The sequence below is a fragment of the Pelophylax lessonae genome (assembly GCF_965119305.1).
Source record: "Pelophylax lessonae genome assembly, chromosome: 5".
Classification (NCBI taxonomy): Eukaryota; Metazoa; Chordata; class Amphibia; order Anura; family Ranidae; genus Pelophylax; species Pelophylax lessonae.
Genome location: NC_138772.1, coordinates 343991637 through 344019055, shown reverse-complemented (window position 1 = coordinate 344019055; position 27419 = coordinate 343991637). Strand labels below are relative to the sequence as shown.

The 27419-nt window shown below is 41.0% G+C and overlaps 1 protein-coding gene across 1 annotated transcript in view; it reads right to left on the bottom strand.

The window, feature by feature from the left end:
• The window catches only part of RNF144B (ring finger protein 144B), a 113835-nt gene that overhangs the window by 18117 nt on the left and 68299 nt on the right, over window positions 1-27419 (bottom strand). Inside the window, exons 4-5 of the mRNA XM_082258770.1 lie at window positions 18589-18649; window positions 3500-3704 (exon numbers count right to left, since the gene is read on the bottom strand). Coding sequence (XP_082114896.1) covers window positions 3500-3704; window positions 18589-18649 — 266 coding nt within the window. The remainder of the gene's footprint in view (window positions 1-3499; window positions 3705-18588; window positions 18650-27419) is intronic.

Here is a 27419-nt window from a genome sequence, read left to right as displayed (position 1 = left end):
AAAGGACTGGAGGCTGAGCTGGGCTGCAAGAAGGATCCAGAGTGCTGTGGACCGAGTGGAGCTGCTGGGCAGAAGTTTCCTGGAAAAACAATGTAGTGAGTACTCGAAACTGCCCAGGGGTCTGCCTGAGAGATGGGACCTCTCCAGAAGGTCAAAGGGATCCAGGAGCCAGCTAGCCAGTAGTGGTGGCTTAGAAAAGGGGTGCCAGTGTCTAAGCCCTGAAGATTAGAGAGAGAAAGGGGGCGCCGGTGGGGGCCCTGAATTGTTCAGCAGTGCAGCTGTGTATTCAAGTAGCTACCTCAGTAGGAGTGCTTAGGGGAGCTTGAAGAGGACTTCTTTAGTCAGAAAGCAGTCCCAAGTCAATTCAGCGTTAACATGCATCCGGCCAGCGTTAACCAGCGTCAAGTCAGCATTGATAGGCATTCAGCCAGCGTCAAGTGAGCACCAAACAGCAATATTCAAGTGTTTCAGCCAAATGTGCCTAGTTTAGTTCCAGGAGTATCCAACTCATCCCTTCTCCCATCCAAGTTACCAAATAAATACAAAAAAAACAAAGATACTGGACTGGTCATTGTCTCAGTGCCCACACTTGGAGAACATGCTTAAATGTTCTGTTGTTGCTAGCGGTAACCCAGGGGGACCCATATACAGCAAAACGGCTGGGAATTGTGCTACAGGGGCATGGGGTGCTCTGGACATCTAATCCTACAGATATAACCGGCCCTTTGAGGGCAACCATAATGCTGATGTGGCCCACGATGAAATTGAGTTTGACTTCCCTGCTTTAGTAGGTAAAACAGCTGCAACGTATGTATTCATTCTATGCATTTCTGCAATTTATCTTTAATGCTCTGATTAGCCAAGCATACATGTGTATGTCTACGGAAGGGGATAGGGGAGACAAAAGAAGCCTGTTTTATTTAGAAAAAAAACAACAACAGGGAAATCCAACCTGACCAATCAGATCTTCCCCTTGGAACTGTCAATCAGGATATATCTGGAGAGATCAGGGAGTATCTACAGACATTAAATTATCTCAATACACAATTCATCTTTAATTCTCTCAAGCTGCCTCGGGCATTCAGAACTGCTCCTGATTTCGCTGGCTTGCTTCATTTGTACCAAATTGAATACTTTGACATTTTGTACATATCTGAACTGTTTGTTGAGGAAAAAACTTAAAATTAGCTACAGCTGGAAGAAGTTTGAATCCTATATCCACAAGGGTCATTGAAAAGCAGAATGACTAAACAGCAGTGTAGGTGTTTGGTGGGCGGTAAGATATAATAAAACACAGTAAACAATTATAGTACAAACCAGTTTTCACTTTAAGGGATTCTTGCAAAAAATTTCTTAACACAATACGCAAACCTATCACTGCAGATGAGTCTTGGTTTGCAAAGCATACTGTTCAATTTTCAATGTTCAATTATTTTGATACATTGGTTTTCAGCACAGGGAGTATAGTGCTAGTAGTTTTTGGCATGAGGCTCCGAACACGAGGACTAGTGTAAATACAGTAGTTACCCAGTTTGCCAGTAACTGCTAACCCAGCTCTTTAACACCTAACCCCCCAAAACATGACCTTAATTTGTCTCTCCACACTTACAGTATTTCCCTCCTCATGCTAACACTTAACCTGACCCCTGCAGTAAGCACATTTAATACCCTCTCATCAACAAACACTTTATCTAACCCATAGGTAAGCCTTTAATACCTAAACTCTCCCCAAAGCACTAAAAGCTAGGCTTAAGGCTCCATGTACACGGGACGCTGGAAATGGCCGTTTAGGAGCTGTTGGGAGTTTTTTTCAGAAGCCCCTGAACCCATCTACATTTTATCTTATCTGTCCATGTACACAGGGTCGTTTACAGCCATTTGCAGGCAGTTGCGTTCAGGGACTTTTTTTAGAACGCAATTATTTGCGTTCGAACGTGTGTTTCCCGGCGTTTCAAACGCACAAACGCGTCCGAACGCGTCTGAACGCGTCTGAACGCGTCCGAACGCGATGACCCGCGTTTAGCGTTTGCGTTTTTCCATTTTAAAGGGGAATAATTTTTTTTGACCTCTAGGAACGGTTCTAAACGCAAACGCCCGCAAACGCCGCTAAACGCGGGTACAAACGCGACCGAAGGGACGTTTCAAACGTCCTAAAAATTCCAGCATTCAAAGGGACTTTTAACAACGTCCCGTGTACATGGAGCCTAACACTAACCTAACGCCTAAAGAACAGAACAGTGGATTCCAGCTTCAGGATCTCAACTCTGAAAGAGAAAGGGCAAATTTGAGGCAGAGGTTTTAAGCTGGCCATAGAAATGTGAATTTCGGATGGTTTATAAATTCACTCTGTAAATGGCCCTGTCGCCACACTTCCACCCGACATCTTTCAATCCAATTGAAAAACCAATGTTGCAAAAGTTGGAAAATTTTCAGCCAAACATCGGCTGCATATTCATCTGTGCTGTACAAACTGGATGGAGAAATCTGTTAGAATTTTTCCTTCAGCCTACAGGCTGAACTAAAGAATTCAAATAGTGTATAGCCAACTTTAAGCCGGCCATAGCTGGATCGAATCTCAGCCAGTTCAGCAGGGATCGGCCGAAATTCGATTAATGTATGGACAGGCTGGTTGTACTAAAGCAGCCAGCAATCATAATTTTGTTCTGTTGGCAAGGAAGGCTCCCCACCCCCCTGCTGGCAGAATACAACAGCACTGTGGGAGGGATCCTGCCATCAACACTGACTGTGTTGATGATGAATTGAGCAATTTTCTTTCCTATCACTCATGGTGGTGGTGGAAGGAAAGAAAATTGTATAATCTATGGCTTGCTTTAGTCTTTATTGCAAAGCATCCTGGGGGAAGGGCAGAGAAGTATGCAGACAAAGAGATAATCTTACTTTAGTGTTGAGGTTAATGGTAAGGTTAGCGTGAGGGTTAATTTTAGTGTTTTTCAGTGAGCTTATGGTACGGCTCTTAGAAATGGGAGATCAGTGCTGAAAACGTATGGTACGGCTATTAGAAATGGGAGATCAGTGCTGAAAACGTATGGTACGGCTCTTAGAAATGGAAGATCAGTGCTGAAAATTATTAATGCCAAGCTACCTGCATTGAGACCTAATGTTTTGCTTACCCCACGCCCTAACATTATTTAACTGCTATTCTGTATACCGGGGATCCTCAAACTACGGCCCTCCAGCTGTTGTGGAACTACACATCCCATGAGGCATTGTAAAACTCTGACATGCCCAGACATGACTAGGCATGATGGGAATTTTAGTTCCTGAACAACTGGAGGGCCATAGTGGAGGGCCATAGCTGTATACTAACCTCATCCTGCTGCTGAAAGCTGAGATCCTAGCATGAAAAGAGCATTAAAGAGGCCAAACTTACATACGTGGTTAGAAAAAAAAAGTTCTTAACTGATTTTAAAATCAAAACATTTGCAAAATGGGCACAAATATCACACAATAATAAAATCAGATGAAATATACAAGTTACCCTTTTTCAGATTGAACTGCTTCAGGCTGGTTTTCTTGGCATAAGTGTTCAGGGTGCCAAGGTTTTTTACATACAGAACAAAATTTCATAAGGCAAACTTGGCATTCCACAGACACAGGCATATCAGAATCGCTAGCTTCGATCTGGCAAACTGTTTGGCAATCCGCTGTTGGGCACCATGTTCTGCAGGGGTCAAGATGAACTTCTGGAAAAGTATTAGAATCAAAGATTTTTTAATGTATATAACCTTTTTTTGTTTAACTAAAGAGCTTTTATCTAAATCAAAAGTTTATTTTAGACCACAGATAACTGCTCTTTGTATTAGCCACTGCCAACTTTCAAAGTCAACAAGTAATTAGAGGCTGCACTGGACTATGGTCACTTTATATAGCCCCAATCTTGTGTTGGTCTCATACACTGTTATCTGATTTGGTCAATTTTGTGGATGGGGAACTTTGTTGCAGATCACGCAATTTGCAGCTGGTATGGTGAATTTCCAGGTGGTTCTTTATACCCATCAGCAAACAAGGTAAACTATATTACAATGATAAAAAAAAGCACTGAATGTGCCTGGAACATGAACAATCATTTGTGTTTATGCCATCTGTCACCTGCTGCCTGCTTTTTACATAGCCAGACTCACAGAAAAAGGTGAAATGATCTGCTGCCCCAGGCACAGCATGGCAGCAAAACAAGAGAGAACCTTGGAAACTTTTAGAATCAAGGGTGTACTGAAATCCGTTATTCTAACCTCTGATACTCAGCAGAGCAGAATTCCACCTTTGTTAATCAAGAACAGCTTAAAGCTGAAGTTTAATCTACTTATACAATATTTTGCATTCTCTGGTACCTCCTTTCTCCCCTCATTAACATGCTAATGAAATTATTAAATAAAACCTTTTCATTTTCATTACATACTTTATTTTAGACCCAGCGACATCATCTGTAGGTTTTGTTGCTTCTCTATGCAATGCAGGCAGATCATGGTTGGTAGCAGGGGCTAGCTGGGTGCAGTACATAGCTTCCTAAAAACAGGAAGATGTGGTAATGCCCACATGTGATGTGCTCAGCATCACATGTGGGCATTACCATATCTCCACAATGTCCTCCAGCCAAGAAATAAAGTGGACTCTATATGACTTATTGGAGCTTGTAATGCAACCTATGAGAAGCTTACAGTCTTCTAAAAAATCTGAATAAGCAATTTTAGTACAGGGGAAGAGACTGCGCAAGACAGAAGGTAGGGCTAGAGTTCAGTTTTAAAGATAACTGGAGGTATAAGGCTCAATATCCCAGGCCAGGGGTCTCCAATCTTTCTAAAGAAAGGGCCAGTTAACTGTCCTTCACTTTAGTAAGGCCAGATTGCGCCCAGTGGAGTAAATAATGTCAGATCTTTGGTATTGGGGGGAGAAATAGTTGGTGTCAGTGGGAGGAATAGTGCCCCATTGTTTTGTCAGTGGAAGGAATTATGCCCCATTGTTGGTGTCAGTGGAAAGAATATTGCCCTATTGTTGGTGTCAGTGGTAGGAATAACACCTCAAGGGCTGGATAAAGGCAATCAAAGGGCTGCAGTTTGAAGACCACTGTCCTAGGACATGCACAATATTTGTGCCATGTTACCAGGTGAGTCTGCAATTACACCTATTATGCTGAAGAGGGTGAAGGGGGGATATGGAAGGTTGTATCATTACTAGCACAGCTCTTTGGGTGTATATAGTACATACAAAGAGTGAATTGTTAAGCACAAGCTAATGGCCGATCACTTTCACTGTGTGGGCAGCTCGGCATGGTTCCCAAGCTCTCCTGCTCTTATCCGGAGCCACTTCAGGATAGGGAGCAGGAGGAAACGGAGAAACATGCATTCCTCCATTTCCTCTGCACTGAATGAAACTGGAAGCGACGAGGATTTCAACCCCTTTCAGTTTCAGAGCTTCAATTCCGTGGCCAGTACCCCCAGAGGAGCTTCTAACCAAGCAAATCTTTTAGCTTTGGAGGGCAGGAGAGACATTGGGGTTTATTAGACCCCTAATATCTCCATAAAGAGTACCTTTCATCTGCCCAATGCTATCACATGGGGGGTTTGTTAACCCCTTGTAAATAAGGTAACAAGGTAAAAAAAAAAAATAGTAACATAAAAAAGATTAAAAGAATTATAGAACAGTATTCTATATAATTATATACCAGCAGTTCTTGATGTGCATCTGGCCAATGGGGCGTAAAGCAATGATTTTCATGGCTCCTCCCACTTATTTTTGGAATATGGGATGGAATGAGACATGTGAATAACTTCTGTTTTAAGAAGGCTTTATTGTGCTATACACTAGGGTTGATTTACTAAAGACAAATAGACTGTGTACTTTGCAGGTGCAGGTTTATTTTCCTCAGTAAATGTGCTGATTTCTATCTCCCAATCATGTGCAAGCAGAATTTCACTTATTTTATTTCCCTTGAACCTAATTGGGTATTTTTTTACATTCGCTACATTCACTAAGCTCAGGGGGGAAATGAGAGCAACTGCCCCTGCAAAGTGCACAATCTATTTGCCTTTAGTAAATCAGCCCTGCTGATTAGAATGAGGGCTTTTTGATTGCTTTAGTCCCTTCTCACCACACCCTGTATGGCTATACTGTCTCTTTGGGTTCCAAGTTCTACTCCACAAAAACCACTGTTTCCATACACTACACTGATGATGATCAAAATGTCTGAAACAGTCTTATGCAGTTTTTAACCACTTGCCGACTGCCACACGACTATTTACGTCGGCAGTCAGCCCCTCACAGGCAAAGTGATGTAGATCTACGTCGCTAGCCTGTGAGGGTCTAGGGAGCGAGCGCGCGCCCCCGGAGGCGCGCTCCCGCGTGGTCACGGACCCCCCGCACGTGTGACTTATTAAAAAAGTAGATATACTCCAAATTGGTATGTATATCCCTCGTGCCTATGGATGTGCTAATATGAGGATATTAAAGTGTGAAAAATATATAAAATAAATGGACGTGGGGGAAGGGGGAAGAAGGTGAAAGCAGCTGCTATAGGGGAATGAGATAAATATAAGGTAGAACCCCAAAAGTAATTTGAGGTTTACTATAGCGCTTGCTGGAGTGAATCCAGGAATGAACGATAATAGATATCCTGGGTTTAAAAGATGGTAGACATTTGTATAAAGTGCTGAGTGTTGAAGTATAAATCACAAAGATTATAAAATCCAATGATATATATAACACAGTAAAATAAATGCTATGATAAAGGAGGTGATGATTATTTTACTGTGTTATATATATCGTTGGATTTTATAATCTTTGTAATTTATACTTCAACACTCAGCACTTTATACAAATGCCTACCATCTTTTAAACCCAGGATATCTATTATCGTTCATTCCTGGATTCACTCCAGCAAGCACTATAGTAAACCTCAAATTACTTTTGGGGTTCTACCTTATAATTAAGAACATATTACTGACTATTAGCATGCTATGTGTGGGCAAAACATGGCTCCTTATGCCCCATAGCGCTGTGCAGTTAATTTTGTGTTATATTGTAGACGGGTATTTTGACTTGGGGTACTTATTGGCGTGTGGTGCATATTTTAAAAAAGATTGTCATTCTGCACTTTTTAATGCAGATGAATATTGGGAATGGGGTTTTATGGCTACATCCATTGACAAGGCTACAAAATGTCCTTGCTGTAAATATTTGGCTCCAAGTATTTTTGAAATCAAGAAACATACCACACAGTTCATCTAAATAAACATGCATATTTTATATAAAAAATTGAAAAATATCACTTTGAAATGCAGGGCAAAGCAACAGGTTTACTTTAGTGCAGCCCTCGCCAATAATATAGCCTTACCTTCCTATTGCTTGCCCCCAGCCCAGTTTAGTCGCTGAGAGGGAATGGAAATCCCTGTGTAAGCTAGGAATCGCTGAAATCAGAGCTTACACAGCTCCATTAGCTACCTGCGTGACAGTGCCGATTGGCTGAATGCTGTCAGATTGTAATAAATCACATATTCCTTCCTATTCGGAGGTGGATCCCAGCATGAAGCAATGCAAGGAGAGGTGAGTATCTGTCCTTGGTATATGGGGCATTGTAGCAAACCTGAATGGGCAAAGCAAAAGTTTTTTTGGAACTGTTGGAATTAGTCATAACCAGGGCTTTTTGTTTTTAGCAGGACTGTGAGGAACACAGTTTTGGCACCTCAAGCACTGAATGTATGTAATGGTAAGGGGTACTGAGGTGTGCTGCAGGATCTATTTATGCTGGCTGCTGGGGAATCTACTGCTGCTGGAGGGGATCTATTTTTGCAGGGGTAAGGGGAGGTCAATTGTTGCTGAGGAGGTCTATCGTTGCTGTTGGGGGCCCTATTGTTGCTGGGGGTGGGTCTTATGTTGCTGTGGGGTCAGTCGTTGCTGGAAGAGATTTACTGTTAAGGTAGGGGTCTATTGTTGCTGGCTGCTGGACAGTATATTGACGTTGGCTGTGGAGAGATCTGTTGTTGCTGCTACGTGGCCTACTGTTGCTGGGGGTATTTTCTTGCAGGTGGTCTATTGTTGCTGAGGCAATCTATTGTTGCTGGGTGGTCCCTTGTTGCTGGCTGCAGAGGTTCTATTCTACTGCTTTTCTTTTTATCATTAACAAAATCCATAAAATTACTTAGTTTTATACGTTACTTGGTTTTGTATTCTGAAAGGAGCAGAAGGTGGGAAGGTGGGAAGCGGGTTGAACCAAGAAATGATGCTTGGAGGTGGGTAGGAGCGGAGACAAAAGGTGACTTGGAAAGAGGGAGTTCTTGTACCTATTCTCTGAGAATAAAGCCCTGGTCATAACTGATGGTGCAAATATATGAATAAGAACAGCAATATAAGGAAAGTATACAAAATGCAATTAAGTCCTATAATATATTCTTTAGAGATAATCATACATATCCTGTAATAAATACAAGATAATTTGTATTGCTTATTGACACAACACAGTAGAACCTGTAGGCCAATAATATGCCAATTTTAACAGTAACACCATCATTTAACTTTTACTATGATAGTTTCATACTATACTGTATGTCAGAATAGGTGCAGTGGTGACAGAAAAGTACAGGAGTGCAGAACTGCAAGAATGACAATGACGACTACATACTGTAGCCTAAAAATTTAGATGAACTTATTATAAACATACAGTACTGTGAAAAAGTTTTAGGCAGGTGTAAAAAAAAGCTGTAAATAAGGAATGCTTTCAGACATAGAAGTGTTAATAGTTTATTTTTATCAATTAACAAAATGGAAAGTAAATGAACAGAAGAGAAATCCAAATCAAATCAATATTTGACGTGACCACCCTTTGCCTTCAAACCAGCATCAATTCTTCTAGGTACAGCACACAGGTTTTGAAGGAACCTGGCAGGTAGGTTGTTCCAAACATCTAGGAGAACTAACCACAGATAGGTTTTGGATATAGACTGCCTCAAATCCTTCTGTCTCTTAATGTAATCCCAGACAGAATTGATGATGATGACATCAGGGCTCTGCGCAGGCCAAACCATCGGTGATTAATTCTCCAAGATATTTGGAACAACCTACCTGCTGAGTTCTTTCAAAAACTATGTGCAAGTGTACCTAGAAGAATTGACACTGTTTTAACTGCTTGCCGACCGCCGCAAGTAGATATACTGCGGCAGTCAGCTCCAGCCAGGCAAAGTGATGTATATATACGTCACTAGCCTGTGACCGGTTTGTGAGCCAATAGCGGGCGAGCGCGCGCCCGCTGAGGCGCGTGCCCGCCCCGGCTCGTTCACGGAGGAGTCCGCACGATGTCCGCCGGTCACACTACGATCGTCGGTAGAGCGGGAGAAAGGCGGGCGGCTTATGTAAACAAGCCGCCTGTCATTCTCCCCTGTGTAAAAATGGAGATCAGACTCTTGTTTTTACACTAGTAGCCATGTCCCATCACAGTTAGAAACACGCCCCTAGGACACACTTAACCCCTCCCTCTCCAATACAGTTAACCCCTTCCCTGCCAGTGTCATTTTTACAGTAACAGTGCATATATATATAGCACTGATTACTGCAGTAATGTCACTGGTACCCCCAAAAGTGTCAAAAATGTCAGTCAAGGGTCCGATCTGTCTGCCGCAATGTCGCAGTCCCGTAAAAAAAATCGCAGATCGCCGCCATTACTCGTTAAAAAAAACAACACCAAAAATGAAAAAAATCTTTCCCTTTGTTAGTAAACGCGATAACTTTTGCGCAAACCAATCAAAATACACTTTTTGCGATTTTTTTTACCAAACATATGTAGCATAAAACAAATTGGCCGAAATTTTAAAAAGTTTTGATTTTTACATTTTTTTTTTGGGAATTTCATATAAAAAAAATGTGAAAAATATTGTTATTTTTGCAAAATTTACGCTTTTTTTTTGTTTATAGCACATGATCAAAAAATCACACAGATGATCAAGTACCACCAAAAGAAAGCTCTGTTTGTGGGGAAAAAAGGACGTGAAATTCGCTTAGGTACAGCGTCGCATGACCGCGCAATTGTCCGTTAAAGTCACGCAGTAAAAAATCGCAAAAAAAACCCTGGTCAGGAAGGGGGTAAAATCTTCCGGGGCTTAAGTGGTTAAAGTCAAAGGGTAGTCACAACAAATATTGATTTGATTTACATTTTTGCTCCTGTTCGCTCACTTTGCATTTTGTAAATGAATAAAAAAACAATTAAAGAGGAAGTAAACTCCTCAACATTTTTTTAGTTTTTTCTTCCCTGCAAAGTGGCACATTATGTGACACTTACCTCCAACGAAGCCCATTATGTCCACGCTACTGGCCGCATTTATGTTCACCCGTCTTCTTCCGGGTCTGCAGACTCCGGCAGTATTACTGGCCGGAGCCGCGTGACGTCACTCCCACGCATGTGCGCGGGAGCCGCCAGTCACGGCACTGGGCTCTGAAGAAACGGCACGGGCGGCCGTTTCTTTAGAGCGCATGCGCCAATGATGTCATCGGCTGCAAGCACTGCAAATATCTCCTAAACGGTGCAAGTTTAGGAGATATTTACAGCACCTATAGGTAAGCCTTAATATAGGCTTACCTATAGGTAAAAGTAATTAAAGTGGGTTTACAACCCCTTTAAAACATTTATTTTTGAAAGCATTCTTACTTTAAAGCATTTCTTCACACCTGTCTAAAACGTTTGCACATTACTGTATGAGTTGAAATAGCTCCTCATTTGACTGATCCCTATTAGGCATTGAGCTGGCTGGCTATTCATAGAACTCCTTAGCAGTGTTGTGATTTAAACAGGTAGGTTTTAATGGAAACTGACTGCATGAAAGAATGATTCACACTTTTATTCAGCAACAGAATGAGTTGTTTTCTGAGAACATCAATACCCTTGAACTGGTGATTCATACATATTTTCATTAACAAAAGTACCTATGTGTTAGGCATTTGATAGAAATATAAGAAGAGACAGTGATTAAATGTACTGGACAACCAAACATAAGTGGCACATTGTACAACAGCAGTAAAATGTAAGTGTAGCTATATATAAATCAGTCAATTAATCCAGCTGTGTATTTGTTTAAAATAGTTAAAGTAAAATTTCAGCTTGTACTTAACTAGACTTAAACTATCCCTTTGCCCCTCCTGCCACCTATGATAACTAACCTGTGTAAGAAAGATGCACAGCATATACTTTTTTTAAGCCACTTTAGTCCGGTTACACAGTCTGGCTCCCCTGTGTTAGCCAGAATCTTTACGGTAGAGAGGAGGGAGTGCTGACAAAGAATGGACCATTTAAGCCTATGGACTGCATCATTCTTCCACACTGTACTAGCCATTGTTGAAGTGCTCTCTCCTCTCCCCTGCAGCTGCTGTTGGTTGACACAGGGGAGATCACATTACCCAACTGGAGCAGCCTAGAAATAGGTAAGTATATATATATATATATATATATATATATATATATATATATATATCTTTTTTACACAGGCTAGCTAGCATAGGTGTTATTAGCAGAAAGGAGGCTATTTTAAGACTAGTTCGGTATAAGCTAGAATTCCACTTAAAATGTAATTTTAAGTAGCAATGTCTATCTTTGGTATACCCTCCTGTGATCCCCTGCACATTAGCATTAGATTGGGAGAGACAGGGATGTCACCATAAACTTATCGGGCTCTACTAGTGCACACTACTGTGAATCTAACAAATAGAGCCTGTTGATTGGAGAAGAGAACACATATATGACCTATGTAGTGAGCTGCAATTCCATTATCCAGTAACAATCATGAACAAGCTGTATAGTTTTGACAACAGTGAAGAAAAGTAAATGGTCAGGACCTAGCTATGATGTCCATCAGGAGTATTTATCCAGCATCTGTATTTAAAATAATTTAACTGATTAGCTTTATTCACTCCTAAATGTTTACGATAGCCCAGCCAACAGTTATATTGGTTCTCCCAGTTACAGCTTAATACAAAAGACACTTCCCCCATGCTTTTAAATGACCTTGTATTCCTTGCTGCTGGTCTCTGCTAGAGAGCTACAGAGCAACTGTGACTAGATCTGGTTGCTTTTTACTCTATTGCCACTTTTCCACTGCAAGTACCGGCTCGGCTCCACTCGGCCCTGCTTGGCTCTGTTTGGTTTTCCACTGCATGGTACCGCATCGTACAGTGTTGGAACGGTTTGGTACGGTTTGCTTTTCCACTAAAGTAAAGTGGGTGGGATAACAATGATTCTCTGACCAATCAGTGGCTAGTAGTGACAAACAGTCAAGGCTGCATGCAAAGGATTGTGGGATATGGTACCGGTACGGCCCTCTTGGAACCACAACTGGAGCACACCCTAATCACCTTGTGTGCATTAGCATTATTAATCTGTGTGCAGGTGGGGAGATGGCAAAGATCCCCCTCTTATCGGCTCTGCCATAAAAGAAATGTTTATGCACTTCTCTTTCACGGTGCCGGCAGGGAGATCAATAAGCGGGGGGCATATATATATATATATATATATATATATATATATATACACACAAGCATGCATGTGTGTTTTAGCTTTGGAGTTTACACCCTAATGCAGGGGTGGGGAACCTTTTTTCTGCCAAGGGCCATTTAGGTATTTATAAAATCCTTCGGGGGCCGTACAAAATTATCAACCTAAAAATGTGCCTGTTATATTTGGTAAAACATTTAATTAAATCACCCCTAATGTGATGGCTGCAACTGCTTCTGTTTGGTGAGGTGTGTGATGTGCTGGTATTGATGATGTTGCTACTCGCAACTGGTTTTCCAGGTTTGCGTCGGTCAGTCTGGAGCGCAGTCGACTCTTTGTGGTGGTAAGTTTTGAAAAGAACTGCTGATGGGTACTGCTGGTTGGTACTGCTGGTGGGTACAGCTGGCTGGTACTGCTGGTGGGTACAGCTGGCTGGTACTGCTGGTGGGTACTGCTGGCTCTGGCTGGTACTGCTGTGTGTCCTGCTGGCGGGAAATGCTGGCTAGGAGAAGTGTAGCGTGCAGCGGCGCTGCGCTGGAGGAAGAGGCGATGTTTCCTGTATTGGTCAAAGGCGGAGTGCAATTGATATCACTCCGCCTGTGACTCACTCCGGCTGTCAGAACAGAGCCTGAACTATACAGAAAGCATCGGCTCCGTTCTGACAGATCAGCTGAGACACAGACTCAGCTGCATGGAGGGCCGGACTAGATGACTTTGCGGGCCGCATACGGCCCTCAGGCCGTAGGTTCCCCACCCCTGCCCTAATGCAATAGGCTGCGCACACCTTTGCAAGTCATACACAGGCAGATTTTCATTCAAACATTCATGGAAAAATTGTTTGTCAGAACATTCAATTAATTTCATTCGAAAGCTCTTAAAATTTTGCCCAGACCTGTAATTTCAATTGAATCTCAGACATATTAACCACTTTAAGACCAGAATGATTTGCCCCCTTAATGATCAGGCCCTATTTTGCGATTCGGCACTGCGTTAGTCTAATGGACAATTGCGCGGCCGTGCGACGCTGTACCATAACAAAATTGATGTCCTTTTTTTCCCACAAATAGAGTTTTCTTTGGCTGGTATTTGATCACCTGCGCTTTTTTTATATTTTGCCCTATAAACAAAAAAAGAGCAACAATTTTCACATTCTGCTATATGACATTCTCAAAAAAAAAAATGTAAAAATCTAAATTTTTTAACATTTTAGGCCAATTTGTTTTCTGCTACATATTTTTGGTAAAAAAAAAAAAAAATCACAATAAGCGTATTTTGATTGGTTTGCGCAAACGTTATGGCGTCTACTAACTACGGGAAAGATTTATGTCATTTTTATTGCTTTTTTTTTTTTTTTTTTTTTTTACTAGTAATGGCGGCGATCTGCGTTTTTTTGCGGGACTGCGACATTGCAGCAGACAGATCGGACCCCTAACTGACATTTTTGACACTTTTGGGGGGACCAGTGACATTACTACAGTAATCAGTGCTAAAAATATGCATTGTTACTGTAATAATGACACTGGCAGGGAAGGGGTTAACCCTATGGTTGATCAATGAGTTAAATGTTAGCCTAGGGGAGTAATTCTAACTGTGGGGGGGGCATGGCTTCTGAAATGACCATAGAGACATGTGATCCTATATAGAAGGATCACATGAGCTCTGTGATCATTTCAGGGAGAAGAACAGTCTGCTGTGTTTACAACAGCCGACCGTCCTTCTCTCTCAGCGGGGAGCGATCGCGGGTGTCAGGCGGCAATCAAATCAATCCTGCTGCTTCGAATCGTGTTGTCACTATGATCCATTTGACCCCACTGATCATTAGAAAATCTATTGAATGTTCAACAAACAAAGATTTTACATGAAATTCTACTGGTTTTTAGAACATTTCTAATTGTCCATAATGATAGTGGGCAGCAATAGTAACATGTGGGAGGCAAGAAGGGGGGGAGGCTGCTTAGGTTTTGTGATGGTACCTCTGTCTGCATTGTATAACTTAAGCAGTTTGTTTTGTTTTTTTTTGTTTTTCGCCTGGACAAAATGTATTTAAGGGTCCTTTCACACGGCCGCTCCGTGTGTCCGCAAATCATCCCATCCGTTTGCGGATGATTTGCGCACATAATGTAAGTGAATGGAACTGCGGGTGTCAGCGGAATACCATCCGCCGACACCCGATTTTCCTCCTGTCAGTTCTGTTCCGTTTTTACGAATGGAACAGAACCCCATTTTTTTCTTCCGTGTAAAAAACGGAAAGGAAGGAAAATCGGATGTCAGCGGTGTCATCCGCTGACATCCGCAGTGCCATATACTTACATTATGTCCGCATTTCATCCGCAAACGGATGGGATGATATGCGGGCACACGGAGCGGATGACAGAAATGTCATCCGCTCCGTGGAAAAAAAAAAAAAAAGTCCTGCAGCGGACTTAAGCAGCGGAGCGGCCGTCTGAAAGAAGCCTGAAGAGTAACTCCACTTTATTGACAAAAAAGCATTTCCCTCCAGGTGATCTGTGTACATTGCAAGGATTCTAATAAAATTTGTTGCAGATTCCTATAGTTTTCCTGTGTCCATTTGCTAAGTGAATATGTATGTGAGTGGCCTTATAATTATCAATCCGCTGCTTCACCTGCAGGGCTCTAATGAGGAAAGTAGCAAGGTCTGCATCCCTTTAGATGTGACATTTTTGTTGCAGGGAATGCCTGATATCTGACTTGTATCTTAGTGCAGACTTCTGGGATGATCAGTAAGCCAATCACACAAGCAGGAAGTGACATTTTTCAGAGGCCCTTGGGTACACCATCTGTGTACAGAATGCCTTCAGGTAGCCAAATTGCATTGTATTTTACAGAAAATGACAGCGCTGCAGATTAAAAGGAAAAGGTAATTTTTAACAACTTTTATCAACAATATTGCTGGAGTCGCAACTGTATACGCTATAATATTTTTTTATCTGCTTTATTTTTCCCCCACTGAAGTGGAGTTACCCTTTAAAGCAAGGCTATAGCAGAAAACAAATTATTCTGAGTCTAAGGCACATACTAGGAGGTTAAGAGTTATAGTCATAGATCAGTAAGTATGAAAAAATGTTTATGCAGAGTTCTTCTTTAACTTCTTGCACATCTATGGAAAATGTGCCAAATTTCAGGGCTGCCAGTGAGAAGCTCATTTTGAAAATGCTAGTTCCTTGGCTGTCGTTGGCCTCAATCATTTAGAGTCACTGACATGGAGAAGTATACAGATCAGCAGTTCTTTAACACTAGTGTCTCAAAAAGTACTGAACCCCGCAAAAGCTAAGAATTTTCTAGCATTCTCAGAAACAAGTAAGCAAATACTTAATAGCAAGTGGCCTTTAAATGTTATTTTAATACAGTAAATTCAGAACAACATTTGTGCCTTTATCTGCCATAGGTTAGGTAAATTTATGTAGTCACTTTTTTATGACAGGTCTAATAACCAAGATATCATATGTTCTTTTATATTGTGTTTCATGTGCGTGCAAAAAATACATGTAAATGATCTATCTGTTACTCTCAAAACGTTCCACTTACTTGTTCCAACAAGTAAAAAAATGTATGCATGATATGAAGAGTGTTTAGTCTAGTTGGAACTTTAGTGAAAAAGCCATACCTTGCATCAGTTGTCTGGCCATTACCTATAAAAGTAAACATATAATCTACAACTATCCTTGCTGTCTCTTATTTACTCCTCTCTAAATTCTGGGATGTACATATAGATTAAAGCAGACAAAAGTCACTTCTTATCAGCATGACACAGAATGCTGTATGTTTTTTGTAAAGGGCTTTCTTTGGTGTTCTCAAAAGTTTTGTAATGTGCCCTCCTTAACGTGACTGTAAACACTTACATATACCCAGTGAAATGACTGGCCTCAGGTGATAAACAGAGATAAAATAAATCCTCCTACATAAATTGTACTTGTCTATTTGCAGTCTTTTCTACTCCACATCTGTTGAAAGTGCTGAAAGTTCAGAAAAAATAGGGGCGAGAGCTGAAATTACACTCTGCAGATCTCAGTGAGCAGAGCTCTGACAGCTGATAGGAGGAAAGAGACACAGCTGGAGGTCCCTTCCCCGTCACCATTTTTCTCATGGCGTCAGGAAAACTTGTCACAAGTGACTTATGCTGACAGCAGAGGAATGAAGCAGCAGACAGAAATTACACTTAGTGCTTTTAATTCAGTCAAGTACACACTATAGAGGGATATGCTTTGTTCAAATTTTATGTCTGAGGTTTACAACCACTTATTAAAGCTAAACTCCAGGCAAATATAAAAGACACAAATCAATGTAGCTCTGTAGTCATTTTTATATCAATAAAATTATGTTTTAAATGCAAATAGTGTAAATACCTAACTATGGCTCAGTATGTGCCCCTATGCAACAGCAAACAGACTGGGAGGGCAGCACTGGGAACCTATTACAGTACATGCATGTGCTGTATGCAAATGTACTGACATGCTAAAAACAGAAGAGAGCAGAGTGAGTAGAGGGACTGCGGTATCATTTTCCTGCTGCTCATTCACTTTACAATCAGCGGTGGGGGGGGGGGGGGGGGGTTGAGGGCACCGCTGTATCTCTTAAAGTAAGTGGTATTATCCACTTGGCTGTGATATGTAGGTTAGCTATGCAAATATCAGGATTGAGTGAACAAAAATTCAAAGTCTTTGGCTCCCTTTAATGTATTTCATTTGTGTATTTATCTAGTGTGCAGTTTTACAAATCAGCTGCTATAACAGAGTAAAAAACAGCCAGATTTCTGCTTGGTTCCTTTGCAGCCTGCCCCAGCCATCTCTCTACACTTTGAGTACAAGAAAGGTTGACTGCACCCCCGCAAAAAGGCAATGATAATGTTTATTGAATTAAGGTATTCAATATGACAAGCTCATGGACATAACAGGCAGCAAAGGATGGTTAACGCGTTTCCTGAATAAATTTGCTTTGTCATAACCAAGTTATGATTAAGCGAATTTATTTGTGAAACGTGTTAACCATCCTTTACTGCCTGTTATGTCCATGAGCTTGTCATATTGAATACCTTAATTCAATAAACATTACCATTGCCTTTTTGCCGGAGTGTGGTCAACCTTTCTTGTACTCATTGCTGTTTCGATTACGGACCAGACGTGCACCCGACCTTCAGGCTGTCATCTATCCACCTGAGCGGCTTCTGTCCACTATTGTTTAGCTATCTCTCTACACTTTCCCATTGGCCCCATCACATACTGTGGCCAAAATAGAGGTAGTATTGGGAGAATACCAAGTGTCCAGGAAGTGGCTCTTTTTTACATCGCAAGCTGGGCTCCTAAAATAAGAAAAAGTAACTGCCTGTGCTGTGGAAAAGCAGTGCATGTGCAAAAATAGTGGCAGTGGCTTTCCTGTCACTTTGAGATCACTGAAAGTCAGCAGGGTCCATGCTGGACCACCCACACCACTGACAGCTTTGACATTCTGGCAAGCAGAGGTGACGAAATACAATTCCCTACTTTTTTAGTACATTGACATGAATAGGACTAGTGCAGGTATGTGATGTTTCAACAAAATAGGGGTTGTTTTTCACGGATTACATTTGGGTTATGTTAACAGTGTAAATAGTAACAGTGCTTAGCACTGTTCTCTATCATCTACAAACAATAGAGCCTGTGTTAAATATACAATTATATAATATGAAAGGACAGTAACACCCATCACTGATGCACTTGTGTACACATCATCTCAATTGCCTGGGTGGTTTCAGATTTGAAATTCCACACTACTATTACAATAATAGCTGATTCAAACAACATGCAGTTATCATGCTCCCACTCCATGAATTAAGCATAGAGGTAGGACTATTTATATTAAAAAGGTTGAGCATTTTCTTGATCATAGCTTATTCAAAATAGTGTTACTATGTAGTCATTTTCTTTTTTATCCACTCTTATCTTTAGACTTTCATCATTACTGCCTATTTGTTCCTTTTCAATCTCCTTCCAATATTCTGTCATACAAGCATCAAAAATGCTTTTAATAATAACACTTTTCTTAATACTACAAATAAAAAGAGAGAGAGAGAGAAATAAAAAGAGAGAGAAAATGTACTGGAATTATACCTCGTTCAAGCTTTAGCCGCTGATACAAATGTAACTGATCAATTGTTACTAAACAAGCAATCTGAAATACAAAGGAATAGAGTTACATTAAAAAAATATGTATATATCACATACAACGTATTTAAAGCTGAACTCCAGGCAGTAAGCTAACTGAAATACATATATAGTAACTGCTTTCTCTGCTAAAAGATTTGTAGTTCTGTGAAGAGATTCTTGTGATCTAGGTTCTGTGCACAGATTCTTGTGATCCAGGTTCTGTGCACAGATTCTTGTGATCTATGTTCTGTGCACAGATTCTTGTGATCTATGTTCTGTGCAGAGATTCTTGTGATCTAGGTTCTGTGCACAGATTCTTGTGATCTAGGTTCTGGGCATATATTCTTGTGATCTAGGTTCTGTGCATTGATTCTTGTGATCTAGGTTCTGTGCACAGATTCTTGTGATCTAGGTTCTGTGCATTGATTCTTGTGATCTAGGTTCTGTGCACAGATTCTTGTAATCTAGTTTCTGTGCACAGATTCTTGTGATCTAGGTTCTGTGCACAGATTCTTGTGATCTAGGTTCTGTGCACAGATTCTTGTGATCTGGGTTCTGTGCACAGATTCTTCTGATCTAGGTTCTGTGCAGAGATTCTTCTGATCTAGGTTCTGTGCACAGATTCTTGTGATCTAGGTTCTTGGCATAGATTCTTGTGATCTAGGTTCTGTGCATTGATTCTTGTGATCTAGGTTCTGTGCACAGATTCTTGTGATCTAGGTTCTGTGCACAGATTCTTGTGATCTAGTTTCTGTGCAGAGATTCTTCTGATCCAGGTTCTGTGCAGAGATTCTTGTGATCTAGGTTCTGTGCACAGATTCTTGTGATCTAGGTTCTGTGCACAGATTCTTGTGATCTAGGTTCTGTGCATAGATTCTTGTGATCCAGGTTCTGTGCACAGATTCTTGTGATACAGGTTCTGTGCACAGATTCTTGTGATCTAGGTTCTGTGCATAGATTCTTGTGATCTAGGTTCTGTGCATAGAATCTTGTGATCTAGGTTCTGTGCATAGATTCTTGTGATCTAGGTTCTGTGCATAGATTCTTGTGATCTAGGTTCTGTGCACAGATTCTTGTGATCTAGGTTCTGTGCACAGATTCTTGTGATCTAGGTTATGTGCACAGATTCTTGTGATCTAGGTTATGTGCACAGATTCTTGTGATCTAGGTTCTGTGCACAGGTTCTTGTGATCTAGGTTCTGTGCACAGATTCCTGTGATCTAGGTTCTGTGCACAGATTCTTGTGATCTAGGTTCTGTGCATAGATTCTTGTGATCTAGGTTCTGTGCATAGATTCTTGTGATCTAGGTTCTGTGCACAGATTCTTGTGATCTAGGTTCTGTGCACAGATTCTTGTGATCTAGGTTCTGAGCAGAGATTCTTCTGATCTAGCTTTTCCTTTGCAGACAATACATTTATATCCTCGATCTCCAATACAGCAAGAGTGCAGCTTGATCGAAAACATACCCCTTGCCTACTTATTGGACAATGAATGAGCTGCAGCACACTATTGAGGTTATCCCTCTGCTCATTCTTCTCTCTCCTCCTGGCAGAATATTCTCTGTGAGCAAAATAGGGCTTTACTGATTTCTAGTGCTGGTCTTCCCTCTCCCTGTCTACGTCTTGTTGTATAGAAGATTACAGAAAGCTAGAAGACAAATTAACATACTTGTGCTACACTACGCTAATAAATTTCATGATTTTTAATGAATGCTTGGTAGGCCACTTTGATTGGTGCTTTTTATATCTGCCTGGAGTTTAGCTTTGATAGAGAAAAATACATTTTCATAAATATATCATTACTAAGGAGTGGTGCAGGTGTATTTCTACCACATATTACATAAATAAAATTAGGGTGGCTGTTATGCTTATCATTCATATATGATTATTCATTCTAAAATATCTGAAATATTTGACTGTGTTTTTTTACACATACAGGTGTGTCATCACCGAGCTTCCATCAGATAAGTAAGAATATTTCAGCCATAGACAAATCAAGTGTTGTATCTGCTTAGAACTAGACTTATGTATGCAACTTTTTCCTGATATATAATCTGCTTCATCAGTCTTCAAAGTAATTTGCAGTGATATATGATTTAAAGTAAATCAATCATAAACCAGACAATTCAAACTAAGCCCACTATAACTGAAAACAGAAGCTGAGGTTTTGTTTAGTGAAAACCACATGTCAAAGTAATCAGTAGATCCAGAGATATAAGCCAGTTGATGTTATGCGCAAATTCTAATATGCATCATATCCTGGAAAAGTAACAATCATGGCCCCACCCTTTCACCCTCCATATTGGTCATTGAAAATGCCAAATACATTTGTGCTGTGTATTATGTCACAAATTAATGTGCTCTGTGTTAAGACAGCCCATGGAAAATAATAGACTCCAGAAAAACATACTCAAAGAGGTGTTGGAAACTTTTAGACTTGTAAATGTAATCAGATTAAGGAAAGCCTCCAACAAGTTCAATAGCTCTGGCAAGATGGCTCCCACACAGCAAGGCTTCCTTCAATGAGCCTCCAACAGAAGTTCAAACCACAGAAATACAGAAAGGAGTGCCAGACCAGATTGGATAACAAAAAGTTATATAAAAACAGCCAATGCATTTTGGGGCAACACCAGTCAACACAGTTTTTGTTATCAACAATTAAAATGTTCTTGCATTCTTTTATCCAGTTTTGGTCTGATGCTCCTTTCTGTAATTCTATGCAACGAAAATAATTTGATCACGATTTAGGTCAGGATTTAGGGATGGTCAAAGCCGGCCTAGTCTGGCAAAGGTGACTAGCACAGAAAAAAAAAATGTGAAGGTAAGAACCATTTACCCATTGCCACGCTGTTAAAACACATCTGCTTTACAAAAGTTAAATTCATTTTCTAAACATTTTGACGGTTTGTGTGTGGGCTTACAATTATTTGAGTCCACATCATCTGCTAATTCCACAATTGTAATTATAACATAACAAAGTGCATACCTTAACATTTCTAGATATATTTGATTACATGTTATGAACATTTTACTATAATTTTATTGTACTCATACTTTATTGCTACTGTTTTGCTCCTAATAAATAACCATAAGTCTAACAGAGGAACAGATGTCACATTCCTTTATTAAACTGTGGGAAAGCATTGTAGTGCTTTAAAATAGACCTGTCGTGAGTGAAATATGGAAGTTCACAACTTAACTTCTTTCTTAAAGCGTTTGTTACCCTAAAAAAAAAAAAAAAACAGATCATGTTCCCTTAAAGCAGTGGTCCTCAACCCTGGCCTACAGGGCCCACTAAGAGGCCAGATTCTAAGTATTACCTTGGGGAGATGCAGACTAGAGTACTGCAATCACTGAGCAGCAAATGATATCACCTGGGATGTATTTCAGTTATCTTGCAAATCTGGCCTGTTAGTGGGCCCTGTAGGCCAGGGTTGAGGACCACTGCCTTAAAGCATGATATACAGCACAGTGCTTGTGCTGTGTAATTTGGCCCCCCGTATCACCTAAAATACCTGGCTGATCCTGCCAGTTCCTACCCTCCCCTCTGTACACTGACCACAGTGTATCATGGCTGCTGAGCCCTGACATCGTGGTCAGCGTACGTGTCTCTGTCATCCGCATCTATCTGCAGCTCTCCTTTGTCTCCCTCTGTCCTCCTCCCCCCCTCCCCTCCCTGCCTGTCAGCTCACTAGCGCTGCTCTGCTCCCCTCCCAGCTGCTACAAAACTATGTGATCTTTATATCATCCCCTCTGTTTGATTAAAAACTGTATCCTAGTGCCTGTGCTTTATTTAAAAAAAGCTGATTTCTACCTGCTTTCACAGGGCCGCTCGGCCGTCACATGACTCTCTGCTCCTTTCCTCCCCAGCTGAAGTCAGAGGAAGTTCTTGGCCCCTTGGAGATGTCAGACGGGGAGAGAAGAGAGGCGGGAGTCACGTGATTGCCAATAGAAGCTGTGAGAACAGGTAGAAATCTGCTTTTTTTAAATAAAGCACAGGCACTATGATACAGTTTGTAATCTAATAGGGGATGATATTAGGATCACATAGTGTCTTAAAAACCACTTTAAAATGCTACGCAAAAGCTAGGAAAATCAAAGAAATGTAAAGGTCCTTATCTGCAACCTTGTTCCACATCAGTGACACAAAGTATTAAAGCACCACCACCATATTATCAATGGAAATACAGGTGCATCTCATAAAATTATAATATCATCAAAAAGTTAATTTATTTCAGTAAATCAATTCAAAAAGTGAAATTTTATATAGATGCGTCACACACAGAGTGATATATTTCATGCATTTCTTTCTTTTAATTTTGATGATATTGGCTTACAGCTAGTGAAAACTCAAAATTCAGTATCTCAGAAAATTTTAATATTACATAAGACTAATAAAAAAAAGGATTTTTAATACAGAAATGTTGGCTTACTGAAAAGTTTTATTATGTACAGTATAGTATGCACTCAATACTTGGTCGGGGCTCCTTTTGCATGAATTACTGCATCAATCTGGCGTGGCATTGAGGCGATCGGCCTGTGGCACTGCTGAGGTGTTATGGAAGCCCAGGTTGCTTTGATAGTAGTCTTCAGCTTGTCTGCATTGTTGAGTCTGGTGTTTCTCATCTTCCTCTTGACAATACCCCACAGATTCTCTATGGGGTTTAGGTCAGGTGAGTTTTCTGGCCAATCAAGCACAGTGATACCATGATCATTAAACCAGGTATTGGTACTTTTGGCAGTGTGGGTAGGTGCCAAGTTCTGCTGGAAAATGAAATCACCATCTCCATAAAGCTGGTCAGCAGGGGGAAGTGCTCTAGGAATTCCTGCTAGAGGGCTGTGCTGACTTTGGACTTGATAAAACACAGTCGACCGACATGGCTCCCCAAATCATCACAGACTGTGGAAAATGTTGCATTTCATTTGGAAATCAAGATCCCAGAGTCTGGAGGAAGAGTGGAGAGGCACAGAATCCATGTTGCACGAGGTCCAGTATGAAGTTTCCACAGTCAGTTATGATTTGGGGAGCCATGTCATTTGCTGTGTTTTTTGCCTTCTTTGTGCCATAGCCAAAATAGAAAGTGAGAGGAAATCCCTTTAAGTTAAGGGAATCTCTTGGGGACCCCCAGCTCACAAGAACTACTGTCCTCATTGGAAGATTTCCCCTTTATTACTTTTCTAGGGACAACCCAAAATTTGGGATTTTCTGCAACACCACTGCAGTGAATATTCACAGCGTGAACGTCACTTGTGATATTTCAATAAAGTTCTGTAAAGTGTCAAGTGGTAAAAACAAGCCCTAGGGGATAACTAAACCCAAGAAAAAAAAATGTAATATATTGAAGCTTACCAGTCCTTGAATTGGTTTTCTTTTTTGACCAAAAAGTTTCGGAGAGTACAAAAAATACCTATTGATCTTCCAAAAAATTGCAGTGTAATTGTCATTTACTGTAAGCTGAACTGAAAGTAAAAACAATAATATTTATTTTCTATAAACTACCAATCCAGTGGAGGAGTGAGCATAGCCACCCAGTGACACGGAGTGTTTCACAGAACTACTATGTAAACTTAAAGGGGAAAAAAGCCTGGAAAAAAGGCACTTAATTTAAGGACTGGTAAACTGCAATATACAGTATTTTATTTATTTTTTGGGGTAAAGCATGCTTTAAAAAAACTCAACTCCAGCCAAAACTGCCTTAGGCCCCTTTTGTCAATTTTCCAGGTGGACCTGATCGGACCTGGCACTCATCCCCTACTCTGCCCTGACATCCACCGCTATCCGATCCTGCCCCCAAAATCCAAACGGATGGAAAATTGGATCACCGTCTGTCTGTATTTTCAGGGCAGGATCGGATTGCGGTGGATGAAAATGGACTGGCGGACCGTTTTCACCTGATTTCCCCATAGAGGAGAGTGGGACTGTGTCAGTCTTCACTCTGCACAGTGAGAGGAGACGGACCTGTCATCCACCTGCTCAGCGGGGATCAGCAGAGCAATCACCCACTAAAAAGGGAATCCGCGATACAGAGGCACCTGTGTGAAAGAGGCCCTAGTCTTGGACCAAGTATAGAAGTTAATGGGAACTTTTTTTTTTCTTTGCAATTTGTGTCAGAACAGGCAGTGATGGGAACTGCAACAAACAACTTCTTTTTTTTTTTAAAGTGGAGAAGGGTTAGAATATCAGGGTATTATTACTGTCTGTGTAGTCAGCAGAAAATAACACTATATTTAAAGGTATAGATTAAATAATCACTCATATATCTTGTAAATCATATGCAGTATAGTATGCATGCATTCAACATATAAGCTCTTTTAAAACATGACACATTTCTAGATTACAAAGCCATCATATACAATGAAATATTTGTAGAACATTGCTTTTTCTCTACCACCAATTACATGTATATTATAAATGAGAACGATATGATGAATGGTTTCTCTTTAATAGTCCTACCCATGTTCCTGCTATGATGAAAGCTCATTCGATGACTAGTAGTAGACACTCTATGCCAAGACATGTTTTATTGACTGACATCATGGTATCTTAGTTGAATTTTGCTAAAAGGAATGGGTGAGAAAATAAAATAGGATGTGAAACCACCCTTAGCCTACTCAGAGAACTGTGTAATTCTATTTAACACTAAGCACTGCTTCAACATGCTTCCACTGAAGTTGACCTATACTAAAAAGTCTAAGGACATCTATCAGAAATGTGTAATTTTTTAAAAGAGCTGATATGTTGAATGCATGCATACTATACTGCATATGATTTACAAGATATCTGACTGGCTTGACTAAAAAAATACTTAAAGCGGAGTTCCACCCAATTTTGTGTTTATTAAAAGTCAGCAGCTACAAAAAGTGTAGCTGGTGACTTTTAATAAACACACACTCACCTATCCCACGGTCCAGCGATTCGGCCGACGGAAGCCTCAGTTCTCCCCCTTTTCTCCCCGCGGCGCTGGCATCTCTAGTGTGGGCACCCGGCTGTGAAGCAAGCGAGTTGCACTGCGTTTCCTGAGTGGACAGGCAAACTTCTGGGACCTGTGACGTGTCCCAGAAGATTGCAGGGAGGAAGGGGGAGAGGAGAACTCCCCCCCCAAAAAATGACATGCCAAATGTGGCATGTCAGGGGGTCAGAAGGCTTAAAGTGTAAGTTCCATTTTTGTGTGGAACTACACTTTAACAACTTCAGTACCGGCAATTGTGCAGACAATGCTGTACCCAAAACAAATTTTTATCATTTTTTAAAAGGAATAGGTGACACTGATATGCAGCACTGATGAGCACTGAAAGGCAGCACTGACTGGCATCACTGATTGGCATTACTGATGGGCACTGACTGGCATCACTGCTGTGCAATGTTGGGGCTGCACTGATCAACAGAGCACTGACCATCAGGGCCCTGATTATCTGTGCATGTCTCCCCTGAGCTGTCAGTGTGGGAAGAGGAAAGCCGATAACCGGCATTTACTTATACACAGCTGATCACATGGGTAAAGAGCCTCATCATCGGCTCTTTACTGAGATCTGGGATGCGCCGTGTCCCAGAGACCCAGCACGACGATCTGCACCCCCCAGGGCTCACAAGCGTGGTGAGAGTGGGACGACGTCATGTGATGTAGCCCCAGAATGAGAGAGCCACCCTCCAAAAGTTATTTGTCTATACAGCGGGCTGGACGTGGTTAAAGCAGAAGTATAGAAAACATTTTTTTTTTTTTCATTTGGATAGAGCAAGGGAGTGTCATTACTCTTGTCAGGTTTTTTTTCCTCATCTGTGTCCCATTTCAGAGATCTCCCTTTACTTCCTGTCCCGTAGCCAAACAGGAAGTGAGAGAAAATTCCTAAAAATTAGAGGAATCCCTTGGGGACCCCCAGGTCACCAGAACTAGTGTCACCATTAGAAGATTTCCCCTTTATTACTTTTCTGGGGGCAATCCAAAATGTGGGATTTTCTTTTACTTTCACTTTCAATAATAATGTTAAACAGGACAAATAGAGAGGATGAATCTCCCTAATGGGACACAGCACAAAAAAAACAAAAAAAAAAACACTCACGGGTTCATTTCCCTCTCCACTCCACCAAAAACAAAAAAAAGTTTTGCCTTTGGGTAAACATTAACAAAATCATTACTGTGTCTGTTTACACTAGAAAGAAGATGGTGATATACTAGCCCCAAACTGTCTACAAAGTGGTAAAAGGGAAAACACATAGGACTGGAGCTATGTGATTTTAAAAGAGAAGTATAGGTTTGGTCTTTTTTTTTAGGATTAATACTTACTGATGCTGCATCTGTCCCCCGGCGCCTCCACACTGAGAACCGAGCGATCGAACACCACCGATCGCTCCGTTCTGACAGCTCCCAAAGCAAAGAGATGCTGACTGTCAGTCAGCAGCTCTCTGCCCTCTCCTCGCTCATTGGAGTGCTGAGCTGTAGAGGGGCGGGGGAGCAACCGGCTCAGGCTCTCAGCGGTGACTTCTGTTCTGTCAGCAGAGAGCGGACTTCAGTCTACTCTCTACTGAAAATGGATCACAGGAGTGCAAAACGAGCTTTGGCTATACTTCTCCATTAAATTGCATCTCCTGATCTTCCGGGTATATGGCCGTCAACCTTTTAGCACAAGAAGCTGGTATTGAATTTGTAAATGTTCTATTTGTAAGGAACTTATCAAACTAGCCACTTATCTTGTAAACTACATATGCGCGTAGTCTGTATAAAACATTTATTTAGGAATAAATGTAGACTAGAAAATACATTTTAGAACTAAATGAACTTGTGCTTTACCTATACAAG